Source organism: Moschus berezovskii, chromosome 17, assembly GCF_049115385.1.
Source record: "Moschus berezovskii isolate FMDL1 chromosome 17, NW_MosBer_1.0, whole genome shotgun sequence".
NCBI lineage: Eukaryota > Metazoa > Chordata > Mammalia > Artiodactyla > Moschidae > Moschus > Moschus berezovskii.
In genome coordinates, this window is record NC_142476.1 from 54,357,833 (window position 1) to 54,380,765 (window position 22,933).

The 22,933-nt window shown below is 39.7% G+C and overlaps 1 protein-coding gene across 2 annotated transcripts; it reads right to left on the reverse strand.

The window, feature by feature from the left end:
• Positions 1 to 1,123: 1,123 nt before the first annotated feature.
• On the reverse strand, positions 1,124 to 20,456 carry NTMT2 (N-terminal Xaa-Pro-Lys N-methyltransferase 2). 2 transcript variants are annotated; one of them, XM_055419663.2, is made up of 4 exons: positions 20,199 to 20,456; positions 8,606 to 8,781; positions 3,524 to 3,773; positions 1,124 to 2,754 (listed from the first exon to the last, which is right to left on the reverse strand). In XM_055419663.2, exons 1-4 carry the CDS (start codon positions 20,350 to 20,352, stop codon positions 2,531 to 2,533), a joined length of 804 nt encoding a protein of 267 aa, XP_055275638.1. In that variant the 5' UTR covers positions 20,353 to 20,456; the 3' UTR covers positions 1,124 to 2,530. The 2 variants fall into 2 exon arrangements, with proteins under 2 accessions (XP_055275638.1, XP_055275637.1); XM_055419662.2 differs by having other exon boundaries at positions 1,124 to 2,802.
• Positions 20,457 to 22,933: the final 2,477 nt, after the last annotated feature.

The following is a 22,933-nucleotide window of genomic DNA, read 5'->3' on the forward strand; positions in this document are numbered from 1 at the left end:
ATAAAAACTGCCCAAGTGATTTGGGGACACTTGGACTATGAACTAATGTAGATTGTCACTTACCATACAGCACAGATGTGTTGATCAACATCAGAAATATGCTTGTCTTGTTGAAGACGGCTGGAGTAAGTCTCATTCCAAATGCCTTCCTTCTACAGCATCCTTGACTCTACTCAGAAGACCAGAAAATTCAGCCCCTTCCTTGTAACCTCAGATCTTTCCATTGTTCTTTAAACACATCCTAACCTTCACATGGACTATCAGGCCGCATGCTCTGACTCTGATGGCCTCACCTCTCAAGCTACTCTTCCCTTTAGTCGCTAAATCATGTCTGACTCTTTTGCAACTCCATGGACTGTAGCCCAGGCTTCCCAGGTGGCGCTAGTGGTAAAGAACCCACCAGCCAATGCAGGAGACATAAGAGATGAGTGTTCAATCCCTGGGTCAGGAAGATCCCCTGGAGGAGGGCATGGCAACCCACACCAGTATTCTTGCCTGGAGAATTCCATGGACAGAGGAGCCTGGTGGACTACAGTCCATGCATGCGTGCGTGTTCAGTCGCTTCAGTTGTATCCAACTCTTTGAGACCCCATGGACTATGTAGCCTGCCAGTCTCCTCTGTCCATGGGATTCTCCAGGCAAGAATGCTAGAGTGGATTGCCTCTTCCTTCTCCAGGGGATCTTCCAGATCTAGGGACCAAACCTATGTCTCCTGCATTGGCAGGCAGATTCTTGACTGCAAGGCACCAGGAAAGCCCACTCTTCCCTTTACCTTGTACTAGTTATTAACTTGTTATAGAGAGGAGATATTGGTATAATTTACTTCCTAATTTCTGCTTTATCAATTAAGTAAAAAATAGGTATGGAGTTGGGAATTTTTGTGGCACAATAAAGATCTGCAAGTTTTATAAGAAGAACAGAAAATGACATAGGAAGAGAAAAGGGACTGCTGATCTATTCCAAAGATTCAGCTGAGTTAAAGATTATGTATTCATATTAATGGGACAATTATGTTATTTCCTCCTTGAGCTCAGGAACCAGGGTGCTGAGGAATGGACAACTGTGTCAATCAGTATGTGAGTACTTGCAAAGCAGAAAGTCAAGAAGTAAGAGAATAAGGGTGCTAAGTGTAAAAGAAGCAGAAAGTGCCTAGGATGGGCTGAAAAGGAAGATCTAGTTAATTTTTTTCCAATACATAAAGAATGAAAACATGAGAATTCTTATTTTGTCATAGTAATTCTGTTCGGTAATGATTCACCATTTTATTTAATTTTGGTCTCTGGTTTCTCCAGCAATGGTTTTAACTCACATTCTGTTAATTTGCCCTAAAATGTTATGAATAACATACTGCAGCTGGAAGGTGCCAGTGACAGAGTGACATAATTTTCCAGGACATAAAATCAAACTACTAAGTCATGGTATATCAACATAATGTTTCATAATAATTATTTTCCTCCTAATTTAGAGCTATGGCATAAACATGATTTTAGGGTGATAGCATAGGCGTTTAACAGACTTTCTTTACTTAAACTGATTGTATTTCATAGAAGACTCAATATATAATACATCAAAAGACAAATAAATCCTTCACATGAAGACTTTAGAACATTTTAAATAAAATAGAAGTTATATTTAAACATTCTGCTAATAGAAATTAAATTACATTTTTGTTTTTGTAAGATTTTAGATATTTTTAACTATACTAATTAACTAATTAAACTAATACAGTTAGTTCAGTTTTCAGGTTTACAATTTCCTATCTCTTTCCAGTGTACATTCTTATCAGCCAAGGAAACAGGAGCAACCGCAATGAAACAAGTTGTGTTAGAAGCCAGTGACTAAAATTAGATTATCAATGACATTCACTTACACGTTCACAGCTGAAATTTCAAGAGTAAAGCATTTTCTCCTGAAAGAAGACACTTCCCCATCACTGAAATGCAGATTTCTGTTATGAAATTACATCCATATTACATCATTGGGCAGCGAAAATAACCCAAAATAGAAAGTGAAACCATATTCTTTTTTTCTGCTAAAGACAAAATTAAGTAATGGAATTGTTTTCCAAGGTTATTTTGACTGGTGCTTTTTTAATTAGGGGGAGATTTTTGTCTAAGAGAAGTAATATTCCCAAAGAGGAAAGAAGTATAAAGTATCTAGCATGAGGGCACAGAAAGGTGGTTTAGACTTTACCCCACCCACCCTAAACTACTCTTTAATGCAAATCTTCAGAGACCAACGCAGTTTATATTTTGTGAATGTTGCTCCCTTTCCTGTTATTATGGGTACACTGGTACAGTTTAGATGTTTTTCCAGACGTCACATTCCATTTATCTTTTGGAAAAGTCACAGCGTGTGTGCATGTACTTACATAATTAGTGGAAACGTGACATCAACCATTTTGAAACATATATTGCCTCCCTTCTGTTCATTCCTCCATGGATCACAAGGGGTCTAACTTGTGAATCAAAGGAGAGCCACTCTTCCCAAAGCACCACTGTGCAGTGCAGTCGTTCACTCCCACAGCTGGTCAGGAGCTTCCATCGCTGTGCAGCGCAAACATCCACACTGGGACACATTGCTCTGGAAAGCCGTCCTGCTTCTGCTGGCCTAGCACCACCAGCCCACTCTTCCTAATGAGGGTCTGGAGGATGTCCATGTCCCGAGTCACGCTGCTGTCAGAGAGATCGAAGATGCAGCCCTCCCGGGCCACATTGTCCTTCAGTATGATGATGCCGTTTTCCTTCAGACCATCTCGGCACCGGGAAAGAAACGCAAGAAGGTCTTTATCGGTCAGGTACCCTACAGGTGAGGCCAGGTAAATGGGGGAACAGGGTGAAAGGGTGGGTGGGGAAGGACGTGAGTAGGAAAGACTGAACGGCCACCAGGCTACAAATCGGGAGCTTGTTTGTTCATGAATTATTTCATAGCCTGAATTGTTTTGTTGCGGGAGGCTTTGAGAATTTAGGTAAGAGGACAGGTATCCTCTTTGAGGAGAATCAGTGCACGCTCTGTAAAACAGCTATTATACCAACATAGTCTATCTACCTCCCAGGCACAAAATAAACCACTCCTCATCCCTTGGATTCGCTCCATGTCTGCTGAACAGCTCAACGCTGCCATCATTCCTCTGTGTCTTACATACACACACGCGCGCGCACACTCAGACCAAACTCTAATTCACTGCTATCTTAGTTCCTGAGAATTTAAATCTAAGAAAGCCAAGGTTTGTCAATAATGGGGATGCACTTTTTAAAGTTTTTCAAATGTTCAGTTTCCTTCTAGGATTTAGGTTGGCACAAAGACACTCCATTCTAAGAATGGGAATCGCCAGCCTTGTTCAGTGGATGTTAGGGGCAGAATCCAGAGGACCAGAGCTTTGGGGGAGTTCCCACTATATGTTAGACTAACTAAATGTTCTAAGTGCAGCTAGAGCCAAATATCCCTTTGTGTCCTTGCTTTGCCTCCACAAGTCCTCCAGTTAGCAGGGAGAAGGGAAGATGCAATGCCATGCAGAACTAACCAATGACCCACTGAATCCAGATGACATCGTATCTTCCCAGTGGGGGTGTGAATTCCTGCAGGCTATAGCAGTGGTAGCTTTCTACCTTGTCGCCTTTGACCTGCAGGTAGTTCTGTGCTTCGAGGAGGAATGATTCCATCATGTCCACCAGTTCCACAGTGTTGAAAACCGGCAACAGAACATGCTTGCTGACCCTTCCTATCCCAGAGCCGCAGTCCAAGGCACAGTCCGTCCCAGCTCTCCCGGGCCCCTGCAGAAAGGTACCTTGTGGAACAGTCCAATGACAGACATTCACCCTGGGTCTTGACACTCAGTTACCTCTTTAAGTAAACTTCATTTAGGTCAAGTTCATATAATTAAATGTGGGTTTCCTTGGTGACTCAGACAGTAAAGAATCTGCCTACAATGCAAGAGACCTCAGTTTGATCCCTACATCAGGAAGATCCCCTGGAGAAGGGAATGGCAACCCACTCATTATTCTTGCCTGGAGTATTCTTGCCTGGAGAATTCCATGGACAGAGGAGACTGGCAGGCTACAGTCCATAGGGTCGCAAAGAGTCAGACACGACATAGCAACTAACACACACACACAGACATAAATTTTAATGAACTGTTTTAAATGTACCATTCAAGGAGTCTGGACAAATGTATACAGGTATGTATCCACTACTGTGGACTTCCCAGGCGGCACTAGTGATAAAGAGCCCTCCTGCCAGTGCAGGAGACATAAGAGACATGGGTTCAATCCCTGGGATGGGAAGATCCCCTGAAGGAGGGCATGGCAACCCACTCCAGTATTCTTGCCTGGAGAAACCCTTGGATGGAGGAGCCTGGCAGGCTATAATCCATATGGTAGCACAGAGTGGTAGCACTGAAGTAATTTTAGAATGCACGCACCCACTGCCAGAGTCAAGTTATAAACGTTCAATGACTTTTTTCAAAACATATCCAAACATGTCTAGTTTTTGCCTTCTTTATTTTATCCAATTATAGGTCTTTCAAAGAATTAAAAAATAAGATTTTAGAAAATGTCTTGGGTTTGAGAACTAGGTAATGTTTTATAAGAAGTGGGCCATTTAAAGTCCTATGAAAGTAGAACTTTGTTAATTGCCAGTTTGGTTCAAACCCATAGCAAATGGACCTACACTGTAGCTTATTGCCTTGTAGAAAAAGAGAGAGCAAAGCAGAGAGAATCTTTCAGAGTTTTAAAATTGCTTTTCAAATTCATGCAGTGAGCACATTTCAATTCATACTGGGGTGGATGATTAAATTTTATTTTTTTCAAAACTGATTTTGGGGGCTCTAAATTATCTACTATTCTTGTGTGGTAGATAATTCTTAGGACCTGAGCTGAGGAAATGCAATCTGTTCCATTCTCAGGCCAGAATTTCACTTCAAACTCAGCCTCGATGGCATACAGCATATTCATGTGGATAAAAGGTAGTTGCAGCAAAGTCCCCGTGTCTCTTTTCATGCTAATAATTGTTTCTGCTTTTGTATCAGAAACCACATGACTTATTGGACAAAAATCCCTTAAACTTTTTAAAAGTAAAATTCTGAACTAACTTAACTGACGGTGAAAGATGAATAGTTAGTAGAGATAGGAGATATCAGTCAAGGAAAACCTTCTCAAACTTGCTTCTATAAAATAATATACATATATATACACACAAACACAACCAGTATTTATCTATGAAATAAACATGTATATATATGTATATATGTGTGTGTGTGTGTTTATGTATGTATGATATTTGACTGTAGCTATTCTCGAAACAACAGTGATACACAAAACAACTGGGCTTCCCAGGTGGTGCGAGAGGTAAAGAACCCTACTGCCAGTGCAAGAGACAGACTCAATCCCTGAGTCGGGAAGGTCCCCTGGAGGAGGGTATGGCAACCCACTCCAGTATTCTTGACTGGAGAATCCCTATGGACAGAGGAACCTGGCGGGCTACAGTCCAATGTGTCACAAAGAGTCAGACATGACTGAGGTGACTGAGCACGCACATACGCACGAATACACAAATATACAAAAACTGTTATACAAAAACACAAAAGACGCCTTTTACTCAAATCTTGTGCCCCTTTGCCCCTCACCACTCCTGCCTAGTTGTCTTTATTCCATGCCATGCCACGTGTTTGGCACAGCCCTGCATATCCTGGCACCAGGTATTTTCCTCTTTTTCTCATTCTCATGCTGTGCTCTGAGAAGAGACATTTAAAGACTGACCTCTGGGACAACATCTCTACTCTCCTGGACACTATGGCTGCTTATTACTGTGCTTGGATTGAAATTTGATGCACCTCCGTGAATGTGACCAAACCACATAAATGTGTGATTTCAGAACTTTACTTTTATTATCCTGTCTTCATATTTATGGATTCATATAAAATAGTAAAATACTCTTAGAAATTTCATTTTCATTTTGATTCTGCCTATATCTTTTGTTTCAAAGAATATTATTTTACCTTCTTTCCATTGGAGTTTGAAAATAAAATGTTAAATACCACTGTATAAAAACCATGAAATACAGTTAGCCCCCAATTTTTCAGTCATCCAATCTCTGAGAAATATCAAGAGATAAAACCATCAAATACCAATTACTTTTTATAAATTTTTACTTTCCCCTCAAAAAGCTAAAAGTAAGGAATGTTATCAGCTATACCATTGATATTATCTTGGTATTGTTTGTTTATTTGCTAAAGTAAGCACATTTGCAACAAGTTTAAAAGTGTTTTCCCACTGTCCCAGGTCACTAAGTGTTGAAAGGAAAGCAAAACTTTAAATTAAACAATCTGCCTTTTCCCAGTTGACACAAGGATAAATCATGTCAGATACTCATGTTCCCTAACTCCTTGTATCTTGACCTGGATACTAATTTAGCATATTATTAAGGTCAAAGTACCAAAATATCATTTCTTTAAAAAGATTATGTTTGTACTTTGAGGTCACAGCTTCACAATGAGCCTTGTCTACTAAGAAGGACTCCTTATATTTGTTTGAAAAGAGCAGACTGCTCATTTCCAACATAAATATGCCAGCAGAAGGCTGTTTCCTTTCCCAGGTCCGTGGGCCTGTGTATGGGCTCTGTCTGACCAGCATCCCTGTGGTCAGTTTGGCATTCCACATGGAGTGACAAGACAGCCGGATTACTAACTAAGCTTCTGAAATGCACTGGGATCAAAGTCAGCCTCACCTCGAGGCGAGCAGGAGGGATTGCTCTTGGCCAGACTGGGGGAGAGTTGAGGTCTGTGGTACACACACACACACACACACATACACACACACAGAGCAGGGATTTTTCTGCTTCATGAGACAAATGGAAAAAATATGTCATGGATAAGAGCTGGGAATTTGGTATCAGACAGACCTTGCCGGGCATGAGTTCCAGCTCTGTCTCTTACCAACTGTGTAACCTTGAAAACGTACTCAATCTCTATAAGTCTCAGTTTCCCCAACCACGAAAATGAGAAATAATAATAGTACTTACCTCCCCAAATTTTTATGAACAAATAAGACAGTGCTTCTAAGGTGCTCATCAGAGTGACTATCTCAGATAAAGTGTTCAGTGAAGTCAGTCAGTAACACTGATTTTAAAATACTCCAGGTTAACTTGATCTGTAAATAACCCTAGCCATCATCTCTAGTTTTGTAGTCCTTTATGGCCACAGCTGATGTCCAGACACTTTGCCCCAATGAGTGCTCCATCCTGATCCTATTTTTCTTTACTCAGTCAAAGGGTACTTCAGAGAAAGTTGGATATAAAGTGAACCTCACCTGAACACTAGGGAAACTATTAATATTATGCTTCTAAATAGGTTGACAACCTAATCCCAAATATTTGTAATATTCTTAATGGTTCCTTCATCAGAATAAAATGGAGTCCAAATTTCAGATGAATAACTTCATAGTGAATTGGAACAAAACCTGTTTGCTAGTTAGGACTTTGTTCTCAGTAGAACCAACAGTAGCTTTACTGTGTGGGTTGTCTGTTCTAAAAACTAAATGAAAAAGTGAAAGCGAAGTCGCTCAGTCGTGTCCAACTCTTTGCAGCCCCGTGGACTGTAGCCTACCAGGCTCCTCTGTCCATGGAATTTTCCAGGCAAGAGTACTGGAGTGGATTGCCATTTCTTTCTGCAGGGGATCTTCCCGACCCAGGGATCGAAACTGGGTCTCCTGCATTGCGGGCAGATGTTTTACCATCGGAGCCAACAGGGAAGCCCCAACTAAATGAAGCTCCATAAAATACAATGACTGAATTATATGAAAGCTTGTTATTAGTAGTAGCAATAAATGAGCTATAGTGCATAATAATTATGTGCACTAAAGTACACATTTGACATATATTATCTCGTTTGAGCTTCACATTATCCTACAAGATAGGTTCTGTGTTTGTACTCTAGACACAGGGAAGAAAATTGAGGTTTAAGAGAATTTTAGGAGTAAACCCAAGGTGGCTTGTACAGTAAGAAGAACCATAATGACTCTGGGGCCCAAGATTCTGGCCCCTAAAGTATATGACCCATCTCCATATGGCTTGAAAGTAAGGAAGTGGAGTTTTACCCAACACCAAGTCTATAAAGGGATCACATTTTTTCAAGGCAATGTCTCAACTGTATATAAAACAATATAAAGATATTCTACTATACGTAACCATTTTTAAACTAAACATAAGCCTGCATTTCCTTACAATGCTGAATTTTTATTACAGAGACTCAATAAATCACCCCAAGATCCCAAATGACATGATCTCTCATCAGTCATCTGAGTGTCAACTGCTTTTCTATGGGATCTGAAAGAGAAGTCTCCTTAATCTACTATTTGTAATATTAACTCTGCTAGTTCACATTCCCCTGAAGCAGAAGAAATAAGCTGGTGCTAGGAGGGTGAAATTCCAACTAGGATAAACCAGTCATTTAATGTGACCCATCCTTTTTGAACCTCTTAAAACAGGCTTTCACACTAAACTCGTGGCTCACCCATTTGGCTTTCAATGACTGAAGTAACAACACAGAAGCATGTGAGCTCATTGTTTTCAAGAACTTTGCTTCCTAATCGAACTACAGTTGGATACTCACTCCAACAAATTTCCTGAGAAATTTCCGAGAGGCCTGGATATCTGGGTTGGACAGTTCAATGAAATTTCCCATCATACCCTCTTCTGTAGCTGGTACTTCTTGATAGAAGAGTTTAGCTCTGGCATAGAACTGCATCTCACCATTGATGACTTGACTTGTTAAAGCATACAATTTCACTGAAAATAAAACATTATTAATATTTAAGTGGCAGAACAAGTTCATTCTTATCATGTAGCGAATTTCCTCTTAGAAGCCTGCAGATCTGTGGTATGGAGGAAAGGGTATTCGTTTGATGTCAGAAGATCTGGGTTTGAGCTTTAGCTCAGTTATTTACTTGCTATTTAACCTTGGGTAAACTTCTCAACCCCTTTGATCTTCAGGTGTATCATGTATAAATCACAGTCAATGTGGCATTTTCATGATTTAATGAACCTAGAGTTTAATTTTAAAAATAGCTTGTCACTGTGTTTAAAAGTATTCAACAGTGTTTGCTACAGTAGAATAAATAATTTCACAAGTTTCACAATGTTTTATCTTTGACCTTAAAATATTTTATGAAAATTTGATCACTAATCCTTACTTCTAACCACAATGTAGATTAGGGATAGATATATTTTTCATTTCTTTTTCAAGCAATTCATACCCATATATCTCTTTGTACCAACATGACAGAAAATGTGCTTGAGCCCTAAGTTCTGAAAATAAAATACTAAAAAATATAATATTTTTTGAGCAACTATTTTGTACTAGGTATTATACTAGGCACATTCACATATACTATGTCATTATTTCAGAAAAGAAGTGAGGTATTATTTTTAAACATTTATTTTTATAAAAACATGTGTCCCTACTTCTGAAGGGTAAATCAGTATGCACTTAAATGTGATTTGTAAATTAAAATGCATCCTTGCAGATATAAAATATTTTCTTTAGAGAACATTCAGAAGGAAATGATAGAAAGTGAGATGAAAGGGAGGAACTTCTTGTTCAAGATTATAAGCTGAATCCATCCATTTGTCTTCTCTCATCCCCAACACTCCCCATGAATTGTTTTAATAAACTCAATCTGTAACAATGAAGAAAATGAGGAGGGACCACCAATGGATTCATGATTTCAACAAATTTCTGGAAGACAAAAAGCAGATGGAGCAAAACTTAGAATTTACAGCTCAGGACATCTGCAAAGGAAGTAAAAGTTAATTTAAAATCTGCCTGTAGGCCAATTCGGAGGTGACCAATGCACTCCCTCCCAAAAGTGACAAGCAGCACAGCTATAATCTAAGGGGGGTAAATATGTCTCTTCTCTAAAAAAAGAAAAAAAAAGGAGAACTAGACCCGTTAGTGTTGGGATCCTAGAATCGTAATTTTGGCATATAGAAGGTTTCAGGCACCTCATCTGCTTACATTCATCAGAGTCTGGTAAGGTCAACTGGCATATGTAGAGCTTCTTGTCATCCTTTCTATTCAGTGGAGAAGTATATAACAGAGGAAATCTTCTCCACTACCTAAAATTATTTACCTTGTCCTTCATCCCTAACTATGGATAAAAAATGACTTCCAAATACGTGAGGGTGATTGTCTGAAAAAAAGAGAGACATAAACAATCAAAACTGACTCCAAAGGAAATAGAAATAATCCAGGAAATTAATGAGAATTTAAACCAAAACCAAGTAAAAATGTATATCCGTGAGGAGATATGAGAACAGGTGCATCCATAAACTGAAGATAAGATGTCAATAAAATGACAATGTAAAACATAATAAAGATTCTTATAAATTAAAATTCTGATTATCAAAAACTTTGGAGTTAATATTGAGTAAACATTTGGAGTTAACATTGAGTAAACAAATCAGGACATAAAGGAAAAGGTATATTCAGAAAGCAGAAGTAAAAATATTAAAGCTATAAAGATTTAATTCAGAAGACCCAACATCAAGCTCATGAAGATTCTCAAAAATAGAAAATGAAGGGAAGAAAATTATTACAGAAAAAACAGATAAAATTTCTCAAAGCTGAAAGAGATTGTAAGGTACAAAAGTACTAAGCAATATGGATTTTAAATACCTGGCTGATTCATGTCACTGTATGGCAAAAACCACCATAATATTGTAAAGTAATTATCCTCCAATTAAAATAAATAAATAAATTTAAAAATACTTAAATATCTTATTTAAATAAAAATTTTTATTTATGAAAATTTTTATTAAAAATAAATAAAATTCACATTTATACATATCTTTTAGGAAATTTCAAAACACCAAGAGTAATGAGATTATTAAGTTATTTATAGGGAAAAAGTTTGCTGACTTTCAAGTAGGGTTGCCAGATTAACAAATAAAAATACAAGACACGGAATTACTTTTGAATTTTAGATAATCAATGGATAATTTATTAGTATAAATATACTCAAAATATCACACATTGCATGGGACATACTTTTATTAAAAAACTGTTTGTTGATTATCTTAAATTCAAATTTAACTGACCTCATATTTTACCTGGCAGCCATATATTCAAAGGAGTAGACTCAGGCTTATAACACAGATCTCATCAGAAACACTGAAAAACAGTGTCATCAATATTACAAGGGAAAATTATTTTGAAGCTAAAATATGTTATCAATCAAATGGTGAGAGAATATTTACCTCCCATATTCATTCTTCAGAAGTTTCTCAAAGCTATATTCCAGCTCAGTGAGGGTTAAAATTGAGAAGATATATCATGAAAGACAACAAATTAACCCCTGAATCCAATGAAAAGAAATCCCCAAATGGTATTGGAAGGTCTGATGCTAAAGCTGAAACTCCAATACTTTGGCCACCTCATGCGAAGAGGTGACTCACTGGAAAAGACTCTGATGCTGGGAAGGATTGGGGGCAGGAGGAGAAGGGGATGACAGAGAATGAGACGGCTGGATGGCATCACCGACTCGATGGACATGAGTTTGAGTGAACTCCGGGAGTTGGTGATGGACAGGGAGGCCTGGCATGCTGTGATTCATGGGGTGGCAAAGAGTCGGTCACGACTGAGTGACTGAACTGAACTGAACTGAAAAAGAAATCAGTTTATACTACAACAGAAAGCATTGGCTTCAAAAAATATCTTCAGGAAATAGAATGAACTGGATGCTGGGCAATAGATAGTAGGGAAGAAGCAAGAAGACATGAGTAATATCCTTTAGTCAGTCAGTTAGTCGCTAAGTCGTGTCCGACTCTTTGCGACCCCATGAATCACAGCACGCCAGGCCTCCCTGTCCATCACCAACTCCCGGAGTTCACTCAAACTCATGTCCATCGAGTCAGTGATGCCATCCAGCCATCTCATTCTCTGTCGTCCCTGTCTCCTCCCACCCTCAATCCCGCCCAGCATCAGACTCTTTTCCAGTGAGTCAACTCGTCGCATGAGGTGGCCAAAGTACTGGAGTTTCAGCTTTAGCATCAGTCCTTCCAATGAACACCCAGGATTGATCTCCTCTAGAATGGACTGGTTGGATCCTTAGGAAGACATATTTTTAACCTCAACAAAAATAAAAGACAGTTGAATGCTCCAAATAAAACATACAACTGTATAAGAAAATGCTACAATCAGGATATGAAGTAAACCAAAATATGACATAATTGTACATAGAAGGAGTATAAGAAAAGAGAATCTACTTAAACTTTACTAGGAACATTTTTCTTCAGGTAACACCAAGATTGTGATGTTGGATTAATGCACCACATGGCTCTGAATTGAACAACAGTTACATAGTTCCAAATTTTTATTCTAAAAGTTAAAAATCCAATAAACCCTACTTCTATCCATTGTAGTATATTTCATCTGTGGAGTTACATCATTATTTCCTAGCTTGAAGACGCTGAGGCCAATATTTGGACCCTTGAGTGATCATGAATTTGCTAAAAGGAATATAGGAATCAGACCCATGTATGTTATTTTCTAGAGACTAACAATATTATATAATATATTTCCTATATATGTTAATTAATACAATAGATTGTCATTTTAAAAATACAAACCTTTTAAAAATATTAATAAATAGTCCAGTAGTCATGTATGCATGTGAGAGTTGGACTATAAAGAAAGCTGAGCGCCGAAGAATTAATGCTTTTGAACTGTGGTGTTGGAGAAGACTCTTGAGAGTCCCTTGGATTTCAAGGAGATCCAACCAGTCCATCCTAAAGGAGATCAGTCCTGGGTGTTCATTGGAAGGACTGATGTTGAAGCTGAAGCTCCAATACTTTGGCCACCTGATGTGAAGAACTGACTCATTTGAAAAGACCCTGATGCTGGGAAAGATTGAGGGCAGGAGGAGAAGGGGATGACAGAGGATGAGATGGCTGGATGGCATCACTGACTCAATGGACATGAGTTTGGGTAAACTCCAGGAGTTGGTGATGGACAGGTAAGCCTGGCATGCTGCGGTCCATGGGGTTGCAAAGAGTCGGACACGACTGAGCAACTGAACTGAACAACGGATTGTCATTTTAAAAATACAAACCTTTTAAAACTATTAATAAATATATAGATTTTTTGACATTTTATATACAAGTGAGCATCTGATTGAGAAAATATAACTTAAAAAGGAATGCCTTCATGTTCAAAATCATTGGGAACCAACACCAGTCCCCGTTCCCTACCACTCAGTAAAGTGTTATGTCAACAATGACATGTAACGAATACAATGAATGCTTATAAACTCAACAGGGACAGCAAAAATTAAGCATCACCATGCCGAAAAAACACGACTGTTCCAAATTCGTCTGGATGTCTCAGAAAATCAGGTTAAGAAATCACAGTTCACAAAGTCTTCCCAGAGATGAATGCTTCTGGGGCAAGCCACAGGTAAGCCACAGCCCAGTGGTCTCTTGTTGATCCAACCAAAGCAGCAAAACAACCACTCTCATCATCACCTGCTTAAGTCAACTAGTTGGTGGAGTTTATTAAAACCTTTAATCTGGAAATGGGAATGGTCCATTATGCCAGCAACATTTAGACCACAAGTGAATGCCAAGCTCAGCAGGGGTTGGACTCAATAGGTAAGTTTTTATGGTTATGGGCTTGTCACCTAATTGACAGGAACATTTCACTAAAAAGATATATGAGGTGTAATGTCCAGCCCCAGGTAGTAGCCCCTCCTGATAGCTCCTGCAATGGTGCCAGTTGATTGATAAGGTAATCAAACATCAGCCTATGCCTTTTTATTATAGAAATACATCTAGTGGCTTATTCTTGTGGGATTGCAATGTTTTTGTGACACTTGTTGTAGTCTAAACCAGAGGCTAGACACTCCATTAGCTCTTGATATAACATGGTGCTTATTTCTTGACCTACATTATAAGCTGAACTTCCAAGGAATTCCCAATGTTACGAAAAGAAAAATAAAGTACATGTGAATTTGCCCTGACGAAGAACAAAGATCTTGTGAACTCTCTAAGAAAGATTTGTTGAGAACGTAGTGTTCATGCTTGCTGAGTACCTTCTCTATTTTCCTTTTTCTTTTGTTTGTTTTTGTTTTTAGTAGAGTTGGATATAACTATTTTAGACTTTATTCTAGATATTAGACCTGTTTGTCAACTGGAAATTGACCTGAGAGTCTTCAGAGGATATGTAGGCTAGATTTAAACAGTAAGTTTGAAACGATTTGAGATAGAATACTGGATCAAGTTAGTCTTTTATTTGTAAGAGAAAAGAAAGCCCAACTAGGAGATGCCTTTAGGAACTATAAGGTCTTCCGTAAAAGAGATTTGTAGGTGATCACTTCTCGATTTAGCCATTAAAGAAGTGACAGTAAAAATTTAAGGAAGGAAGGGAGGAAAGATAAAAGGAAGGGAGGAAGGAAAGAAAATGTGTCTAGGCACAATAGACTATTACTCAGCCATAAAAGGAAGAAAATTCTGCCATTTGTGACAACATAGATGAACCTCAAGGGCATTATACTAAATGATATAAGTCAGACAAAGAAAGATAAGTAATGTATGATCTCACTTATATGTGGAATCTAAAAAACACCAAAGTAATATCTGTTTTCTCATCCACAAGAAAGGTAAGAGGGAGTGTAATTTTATCAGTGTTCCTGGTAGAATCCAAAGGTTTGTGTGTGCCAGAATGTTAGAAAGTCATCATTAATAAGCCTTAGAATTACCCTGAGAGTCCCTTTAGGTTTTATTTCTTCCCTGAATGCTTTAGGAGTCAGGGGTTCCTTGCCTGTAAAATAATGCACTCTCAGCCCTAAAAGTTTTAGTGGGCTTTTTCCTTTTCGACTGAGCACTATTTCAGGGCTTCCCAAGTGGCTCAGTAGAAAAGATTTCACCTATGAATACAGGAGACGCAAGAGACACAGATTCAATCCCTGGGTCAGGAAGATCCCCTGGAGGAGGAAATGGCAACCTGCTCCAGTATTCTTGCCTAGGAAATCCCATGGACAGAGGAGCCTGGCGGGCTACAGTCCATAGGGTCGCAAAGAGTCGGACACAACTGATCACACAAATTCTTTTCAGCCTTCAACACAAGTAAGGTAAATAAAGGTGAGGAGGGAGGGAAAATACACTTTCCCCACTCCAGCATAGATGTGTACAAGTTCCCACTGCACATCATATCCCCTGCCCACTTGGCCAAATGTCTTCCTCTCTAATTCCTACTTGAGTGTTCTACCTAACCCACTGTTGACTGTGAAAAGGTCAGAATACAAAGATACTGGGGACAGAGTTTTCACGGTGAGATTTTGCATCAGAAGAGTCAGAAGCTGATCCAGCAGTCAGCAGGCCTCCTCTGTACCTCCTTCTACAGCATCCTGTAGTGATGCCTGTCCCTGTCCCCATGTTCCACGAAAATTATCTGTGCGGGTCTCTCTCCTACATTAAACTCTCAGGATAAAGCTCTGTCTTATTTTCCTCATAACTCCAGGACTTACCATCCTGCTGACCCACAGCAGGGCTCCTTTGAGTGTTTGCTCAATAAATGAATATTGTCTAGTTTTTCGTTCTTTGGATAACAGGTTCAACAAAGCAGTGAATGGATATAGGGAATAGCCAACTCACTCCAGTATTCTTGCCTGGAGAATTCCATGGACAAAGGAGCCTGGTAGGCTACAGTCCATGGAGTCGCAGAGTCTGACACAACTGAGCATATGCACGCACACACAACATAATCACACATAGGTCACACTTTTTGTAGTTAATGAAAAACTATAGGAGGATATATTGATTTTCCTAATTAGGCAAACCCAAATAATAAAAAATAGTAATCATCACTGATCAAACATGTATATGTGTACTATATATGCTAGCATTTATATCTAACTGAATATATAAGATAGATGTGACTATCTACAGAAGAAAAGAGGGCATCAGGAGGTTAAAGAAATTGTCAGCTAGTGAGTGACACAACTGGGATTTAAACCTAGTTCTATTTAAATCCAAAATCCATATTTTACCCATTTAATACTGTGTATAGGAAGGTCTGCTAAAGAAAGGAAAATTATTTCTTTAAAATGAAAAATGGTCTTACATAATTGGTATTGCAAAGGCAACAATAAACATTTGGAAAATGAATCACGGCATAGTAAGTTGTGCAGCCATGCCTTCCACAGGGATGAAATCAATTTGAAAAATGCCCAAAGTTGTATGCTGAGTTTCATTTGTAAGTTCCAAGTGTATTGTAGGGAATGTTTTTATTAATTCTAGGTTTTAATTGTGATAGCAAAGTTGTGACCATTGTTGTCAATTTCTTCCTCAGAGCCTGATTCTTCTAAAAAGGGGTAAGTGAAGGGGAGTTAATAACCATTAGCAGGTACCTCCCATGTGCCTGACACTATGCCAAGGCACTTTCATGTCATCTCTTCATGTTATCTCTCTTAATCCTCACAAAAACTGGAATTGTATTCACTATCTTACAGGTAAGTAGTGGAAAAAATCAGAAAAATTTTAGTAACATGCTCAATATTATGGAGAAAAGAAGTGTCACACCCAGGTCCTAACCCAAACTTCTGTTCTGTTCTGTTCCGTCGCTCAGTCGTGTCCGACTCTTTGCGACCCTGTGGACTGTAGCCTACCAGGCTTCTCCGTCCATGGGATTCTCCAGGCAAGAATACTGGAGTGGGTTACCATTACATGAAAAGCCTTTGCTCCTTTTGCTAAACTGCATGGAAGTATTATTCTAAATACCAAGTTAGACTAAGCCTTTAACAATGTCGAGGAGTAATAGATTCTTGCACAATATATAATGAATAAATATTCACTGACTTCTGTGTCCTTAAAAGTATGCTGTGGATAGTGCTAGAAGAATTACTGAGGAGTTGGCTTGTGTGTACATCTCCAAGTAGAATTGCATACAGGCCCACACTGTTATACAAACTGGAGATTTACATAAATTGTTTTACTGCTCTACTTCCCATTTGTTTACAAACAGCCACCTATGACAAATTCATTCACTCTAGGCTTCTAGCTGAATCTGAGCTGGTATAACTAGACTATATGAACCCATTCACTGGCTCATTCATCTTTCTGATTTCTTTAAAGAAAGCCAGTGCTCCTCATGGACAGTTTTTAATATTCCTATCAGTTGGGAAAATTTGATAAAACTTATAGTGCTCCCCTCATTAGTCAAGTTGCCATTTACACTGGGAGGCAGCATGATTTTGTGGTTAGAAAGCTCAGTTGGCCTGGGTTCTAATCCTGCTCCACACTCATCACCGTGTGATCTTACTTCCTCTGTGCATCAGTTCCTCAGATGCAGGAGAGAGAAAATAACACCACCACCTAATACGGATGTTGAGAGGATTAAAAGAGATAATTAATATATGCAAACCACTGAGAATAGTAACAAGCATGTTTCCATTTCTTTGTGAGGACCTGTCATAGTCAATGGCATAGCTAAGAGTTCCATTGGAGACTTTGAATATGCATGCTCTTGCTTCTCCAGGAATCACTGAAGTTAGCCAGGGATATTTCAGCAAGTATCCCCATGACTGAATGTCACTTCACAGTGAGCTGGTGTGAGGCTGACTGCCTAACACAGGCAGTTGGAGGGAGGAAGGAAGGAAAGAAGGAATCAGAGAGTCTGGTTAGCCGCCATTCTTCCCATAATTACTCCAAACAACAAACTCTCTGTGCAGACTCTACAGTAGGGCTCCCCAGTCTTTTAAAAGAAGGGTTTTATTTTCATTTCTATGAAGTCTTGAAATCATCAAGAGGAGGGGAAACCAACTCTAAAACACCTCAGTGGGGCTGGGGAAGGAGTGCTTCCACTGGCTGAGTTTTATTTCCAAACTGAAAACATTAACATCCACTGAAGCCTGAAAACTCTCATACAGCGAATTAAGCTTATCTTCGGTAATGCCTATTCTAAGGAAGGCTGCTTGGTGACTTTAAAAGAGAGCTGGTTCTAAGAAAGGAAAGGAAATGCTACTGCTTACTGAGCATCGATGAGTTTCACATATATAATTGCATTTAATACTCCAACAGCCCCACAGTTTTGAGGAAAATGATGCTCAGAGTTTAGCAACTTGCAGAGGTGATTTCTCTATCTATAGCAGTGCCAGAATTTAAATTCAGGATGTTGGAAACCTGCAATTAATTATTAGTAAGGGGCCATTTAATTTTTCTAATAAATATTTATTGGGGGCTTTTAAATTCATCTTTAGCTACTTTCAGAGATGAGGTTTTAATCTCTAATAATTATTTTTAAAATTTGGCAGTCATCTACCCCTTAGAAAGTCTCTCATAAGTTATTGAATTTATATTTTTCGCCAGACTAATGCAACATGAGCCAACAAGCTACTGTTACTGAGGTATCGTCCAAAGAGTGTCTCCAGTGGTCTGACAAAATTTATGGAGTGGTCAGAACATCATCATCTTCCAAATAAACTGCTCTAATTTTTCCATTTGGATACAGATGAGATGTCTACTATGTCCTAAAGGAATTAGTTATGGGTAGATCAGAAAGTTTGGATCATAAAGCAGGCTGAGTACCGAAAAATTGATACTTTTGAATTATGGCACTGGAGTAGACTCATGAGAGTCCCATGGACTGCAAGGAGATCAAACCAGTCAGTCCTAAAGGAAATCAACTCTGAATATTCATTGGAAGGACTGTTGCTGAAGCTGAAGCTCCAATACTTTGGCCACCTGACACAAAGAATGGACTTGTTGGAAAAGATCCTGAAACCGGGAAAGATTGAAGGCAAAGGGAGAAGAGGGTGGCAGAGGATGAGATGGTTAGACAGCACCACCAACACAAAGGATATGAATTTGAGCAAACTCCAGGAGACAGTAAAGGGCAGAGGAGCCTGAAGTGCTGCAGTCCATGAGGTCACGAAGAATTGGGAAAAACTTAGTGGCTGAACAATAAAATGCGGTCTACCGGAGAAAGCCCCAGTTCTTGCTTTGGTATCTAGGTAAGACCTATCTAGACTGATCTCATCATCCCTGAATTCTTTTCCTCACTTTGAAAAAATAGGATAGGGGGCAAGAATGAGAAGGTGCATAGAAAAGTAATAATGCTGACCCTATCTATCTCATCATGTGATTATGAGGATCAAATAAAGTCATAAATGAGAAATTTGTATAAGGAATATATATATGTGTGTATATGTGAGATGAAGCCATTTGTATATCTAGAATTAGATTCCCCTCAGAAATGGACTTAGAAAGTGACTTTGGTAGGCTGGTAACATAGTCTTGAATGCAATACAAAGAATTATGTAGCTCCTTGCCCATCTGGAAAGCCTGCCCACATCAAGTGTACAATGGGGCTTTCAGCAACCTTAAGAAAACAGACTGGGGCTGAAACATACTGCTCCTGCTTTCATTGGGGGAAATATAAATCAAAGGGGATACTTCACTCTTTAATCACAAGTTATTTCCTCTTCAGGGCTGTTAAGAGTGCGCTTAACTAAGCACTTTCACACAGGCTGAGAAAAGCAGTGTAGACAAACCAGATAAGCTTTATGTTGCCCTATTGTCCAATTCCCTGAAAACTAGAGGAAATAACTAAAATGGAGACAGACTGCTGCTCAGTTTTTTCTTAGCATTCAAAGATCACACTAAAATCAGCTCCTTTAAGCTCTCAGACTATTATTGTAACTCAGAAAGGCCAGAAAGCATTATGTGGAGTGTGTGCTCATGCATACACATGCAGACACACACACACACTCACCCCAACAACCTTGATCTATTATTGTTTAGCCATTCTTTTAAATACTTATTTGATATGCTATTGCATTAACACTCTCATCTATGAGTTACCTAATTTACTCACCTCTAAATTTTTGCAAATATTAAAAATGTCCTTTCAAACTCAAGAAATTCATTTCTACAAGCCTGATATTCAGGCAACCAAAACTCAGAGAAGCTAGTTACTCATGTCTGAGGTGCATGGAAGTCCCAAAATAGAGGATTGACCTTCCAGGCAACATTTGATCTTTGCACTCTCCATAAAAGAATGCCATTGAAACATTTAAGCCCATTTAAATGGTTGTGGGTCCTTTTTATCTGAAAAGTGTCCTTGTTCTAATTCCTTTTGGAAAAGCCCCACAACCTCACACAGTGGCTCCAGTCATTTCTTATCCCTTATCTAGGAGCTCTGACTCACTTACCCAGGGGAATATTTTCCAGCAGGTACAGATAGCTCTGAAAGAAGTCATTGCAAATGGCTTTGTGAAGAATAAAGGACATGCTATGTCGACAGAGTTCATCATCGGTCTTCTGCCAGCGGGATCTGAAGGCAAAGTGGGCTCCCAGGTGGGCCATGGTGAAAGGGGATAATAATTATTCCTACAGAGAGAGGAAGTTTGCCTGACAGTTTCTTTGAATTAACTTTCTCTTCCTACACGAACTTGAGACTGTCATTTTAAACCAACTCCTGTCCATCTATATCAGGAGAGGTGTCATGGGGCTTGGGGGAGGGGCAGCAGACACAGGGAGGTCAGACTCTTGGCACGTCTACTGTCTGATTGCTCGGGCGACACCACTCCTGGCCAGCAGGTGCTAAGTAAAGATGAAAACAGGCTGAGCGAGATCCTGCTTCATCCAGGGAAAAGCACACCTCCCTCCTTTAGCTGCCACTTCAAACAAGCAGGAGCACAGCCTGCTAACACCCTGAATACTTGCTTTAATTTGATTCCTAAATTGGAAGAGTCTCATTTCCATTTCAAAGAGTTGTGAATATTTTGCAGGGGATCCAGTTCCCTGATTTCCATCCCTCCTCCTGGAACGCCAAATCCTCAAGTTACAAGGACCCTTCAAAGTCATCTTAGCTACCCATGCTTCTTTCATCAGTACAGTTTTGCCCAAATCTTTTCTTGGAGATGGATGCATGTTTCCCATTTTTGAGGGTCTTCAAGAGACGCAATTATATGAAAGCCTGTTCTGATGTTAAAAACTTTCTCTGTCAGCAAACTCTTCCATCTAGCTTGCACTAAATAATACCTAGTCATGGAAGGCTGTTTCTTCATCTTTCCCTATTAAGGATATGGTTTTCCTCATATGCACTCCTTTGAAATCTGCACTGGGTATCTTCTCACTGTCCTCCTAGTCTGCTCTCTGCTCTTCCCACATTACTGTGTGTGGCTGGAGACTGGACTGTACTGACCATATTAATGGATGTCTTGCCTTCTCGCTTCTGATTGAGTTCTGCCAGTGGGTGGTACCAGCAGAAGGGTGGAGGAGAGTGATTCAGCATATTTATTCCCCTGGCACCCTCCCTGTTGAGATGCCATTGGCTGACTGCTTCATAAGGTGAAAAGTCATGGCTTCTGTCCTGGGGTCTTCTCACACAAAACCCTCTCCCAGTTCTGGTAACCACTCCTTCCTCATGCTGCTTCAGACCTCAGGAGAGTGATACACCAAGCTGTCTCAACCTTTCGGGTAATGCACTATTCCTTGTAATTTCTCTGTACCTAACTTACCACCTGGAGAATCCCAGGGATAGGGGAGCCTAGTGGGCTGCCGTCTATGGGGTCGCACAGAGTTGGACACGACTGAAGCGACTTAGCAGCAGCAGCAGCAGCAACTTACCACACCTTTGAAAATAGTCATTTTATTAAGCTGGCTCAAATTCTCAGTTTGTGAATGTCATATGTTTCCTGTAGGGACAACTATCATTTTAACTCTCCAATACTCTTAACAGGAAAATTCATAACAACTCATACTCTTTTGGCCCGGCCCATACCATGTGCAACCACTGACTGCCCACCATCCCTAAAACACACATACACACCCACCTACCCACATACAAATGAACACATTATGTTTGCTTTTTTTTTTCTTAGTCAGTAAGTCATGTCAAATTCTCTTTGCGGTCCCACAGATAGTAGCCCTGTCTGGTTCCTCCGTCCATGGAATTTCCCAGGCAAGAATACTGGAGTGGGTGGCCATTTCCTTCTCCAAGGAATCTTCCCAACCCAGGGATCAAACTCCCATCTCTTTCTTTGGCAGACAGATTCTTTATCATTGAGCCACCTGGGAAGCCCACACATAGTAGGCAGCTTCTAAGATGGCCCCATAGATCCCCACCTTATGATTGATTTTCACACTTCTCTCTCTCTCTTCTTTCCTGAGAAAAGGATAGATTTGCTGACTCACTTCTGAAGAATAAAGTGCAGTGGAAGCAATAGGATGTCACTTCCAAGATTAGGTTATAAAAAGACTGTCCTGGACGTTTTCCTTTGCTCTTTTCCTTGCTTGCTTTCAGGGGAGCCAGCTGCCTGCTGTGAGCTGCCCTAAGGAGAGGCCCACGTGACAAGAAACTGCCTCAGTGCCAGTCCAGGAAAAGCTAAATTTTACCAAAAACCATGAGTGAGCTTGAAAGCTCTTTCCCCAGCAACCCGATAAAAAGCACTGAGCCGGCTAAGCCACACTCAGGTTACTGACTCACAGAAGTAAGTGCTTTTTTGAAGCAGCCAAATTTTGGAATAATTTGTTACAATACAGTTGTGCTGTCCTTAGTCTCTCAGTCATGTCCAACTCTTTGTGACCCCATGGACTGTAGCTTGCCTGGCTCCTCTGTCCATGGGCATTCTCCAGGCAAGAATACTGGAGTGGGTTGCCATTTCCTTCTCCAGGGGATCTTCCCAACCCAGTGATTGAACCCATTTCTCCCATATTGCAGGCAGATTCTTTACTGTCTGAGCTACAGGGAAGGCCACAATGTAGTTAGTGAAGAGCTAATTCACACATTTTCAGTGGAATTCTTTTAAGGTTTGGGATCTAACCATGATCTTTCTTTCAGTTTAATGTATGTGTTAATCTTTTAGTGGGAAAGGAACTAAGGATACCATTTGTTTGACTTATTTTTCTGCATTTCCCTGTGCTTCTATATTCCCATTTCCCC

Excerpts from the sequence above, each read along its gene's own strand:
- NTMT2 (XM_055419662.2), bottom strand. The coding sequence starts at position 20,352 with ATGGCCCACCTGGGAGCCCACTTTGCCTTCAGATCCCGCTGGCAGAAG. Across the intron at positions 8,782-20,198 it reads GCTGGAAAATATTCCCCTGG|TGAAATTGTATGCTTTAACA; the intron begins GTAAGTGAGTCA and ends TTTTATTTTCAG. Across the intron at positions 3,774-8,605 it reads TTCTCAGGAAATTTGTTGGA|GGGCCCGGGAGAGCTGGGAC; the intron begins GTGAGTATCCAA and ends ACCTTTCTGCAG.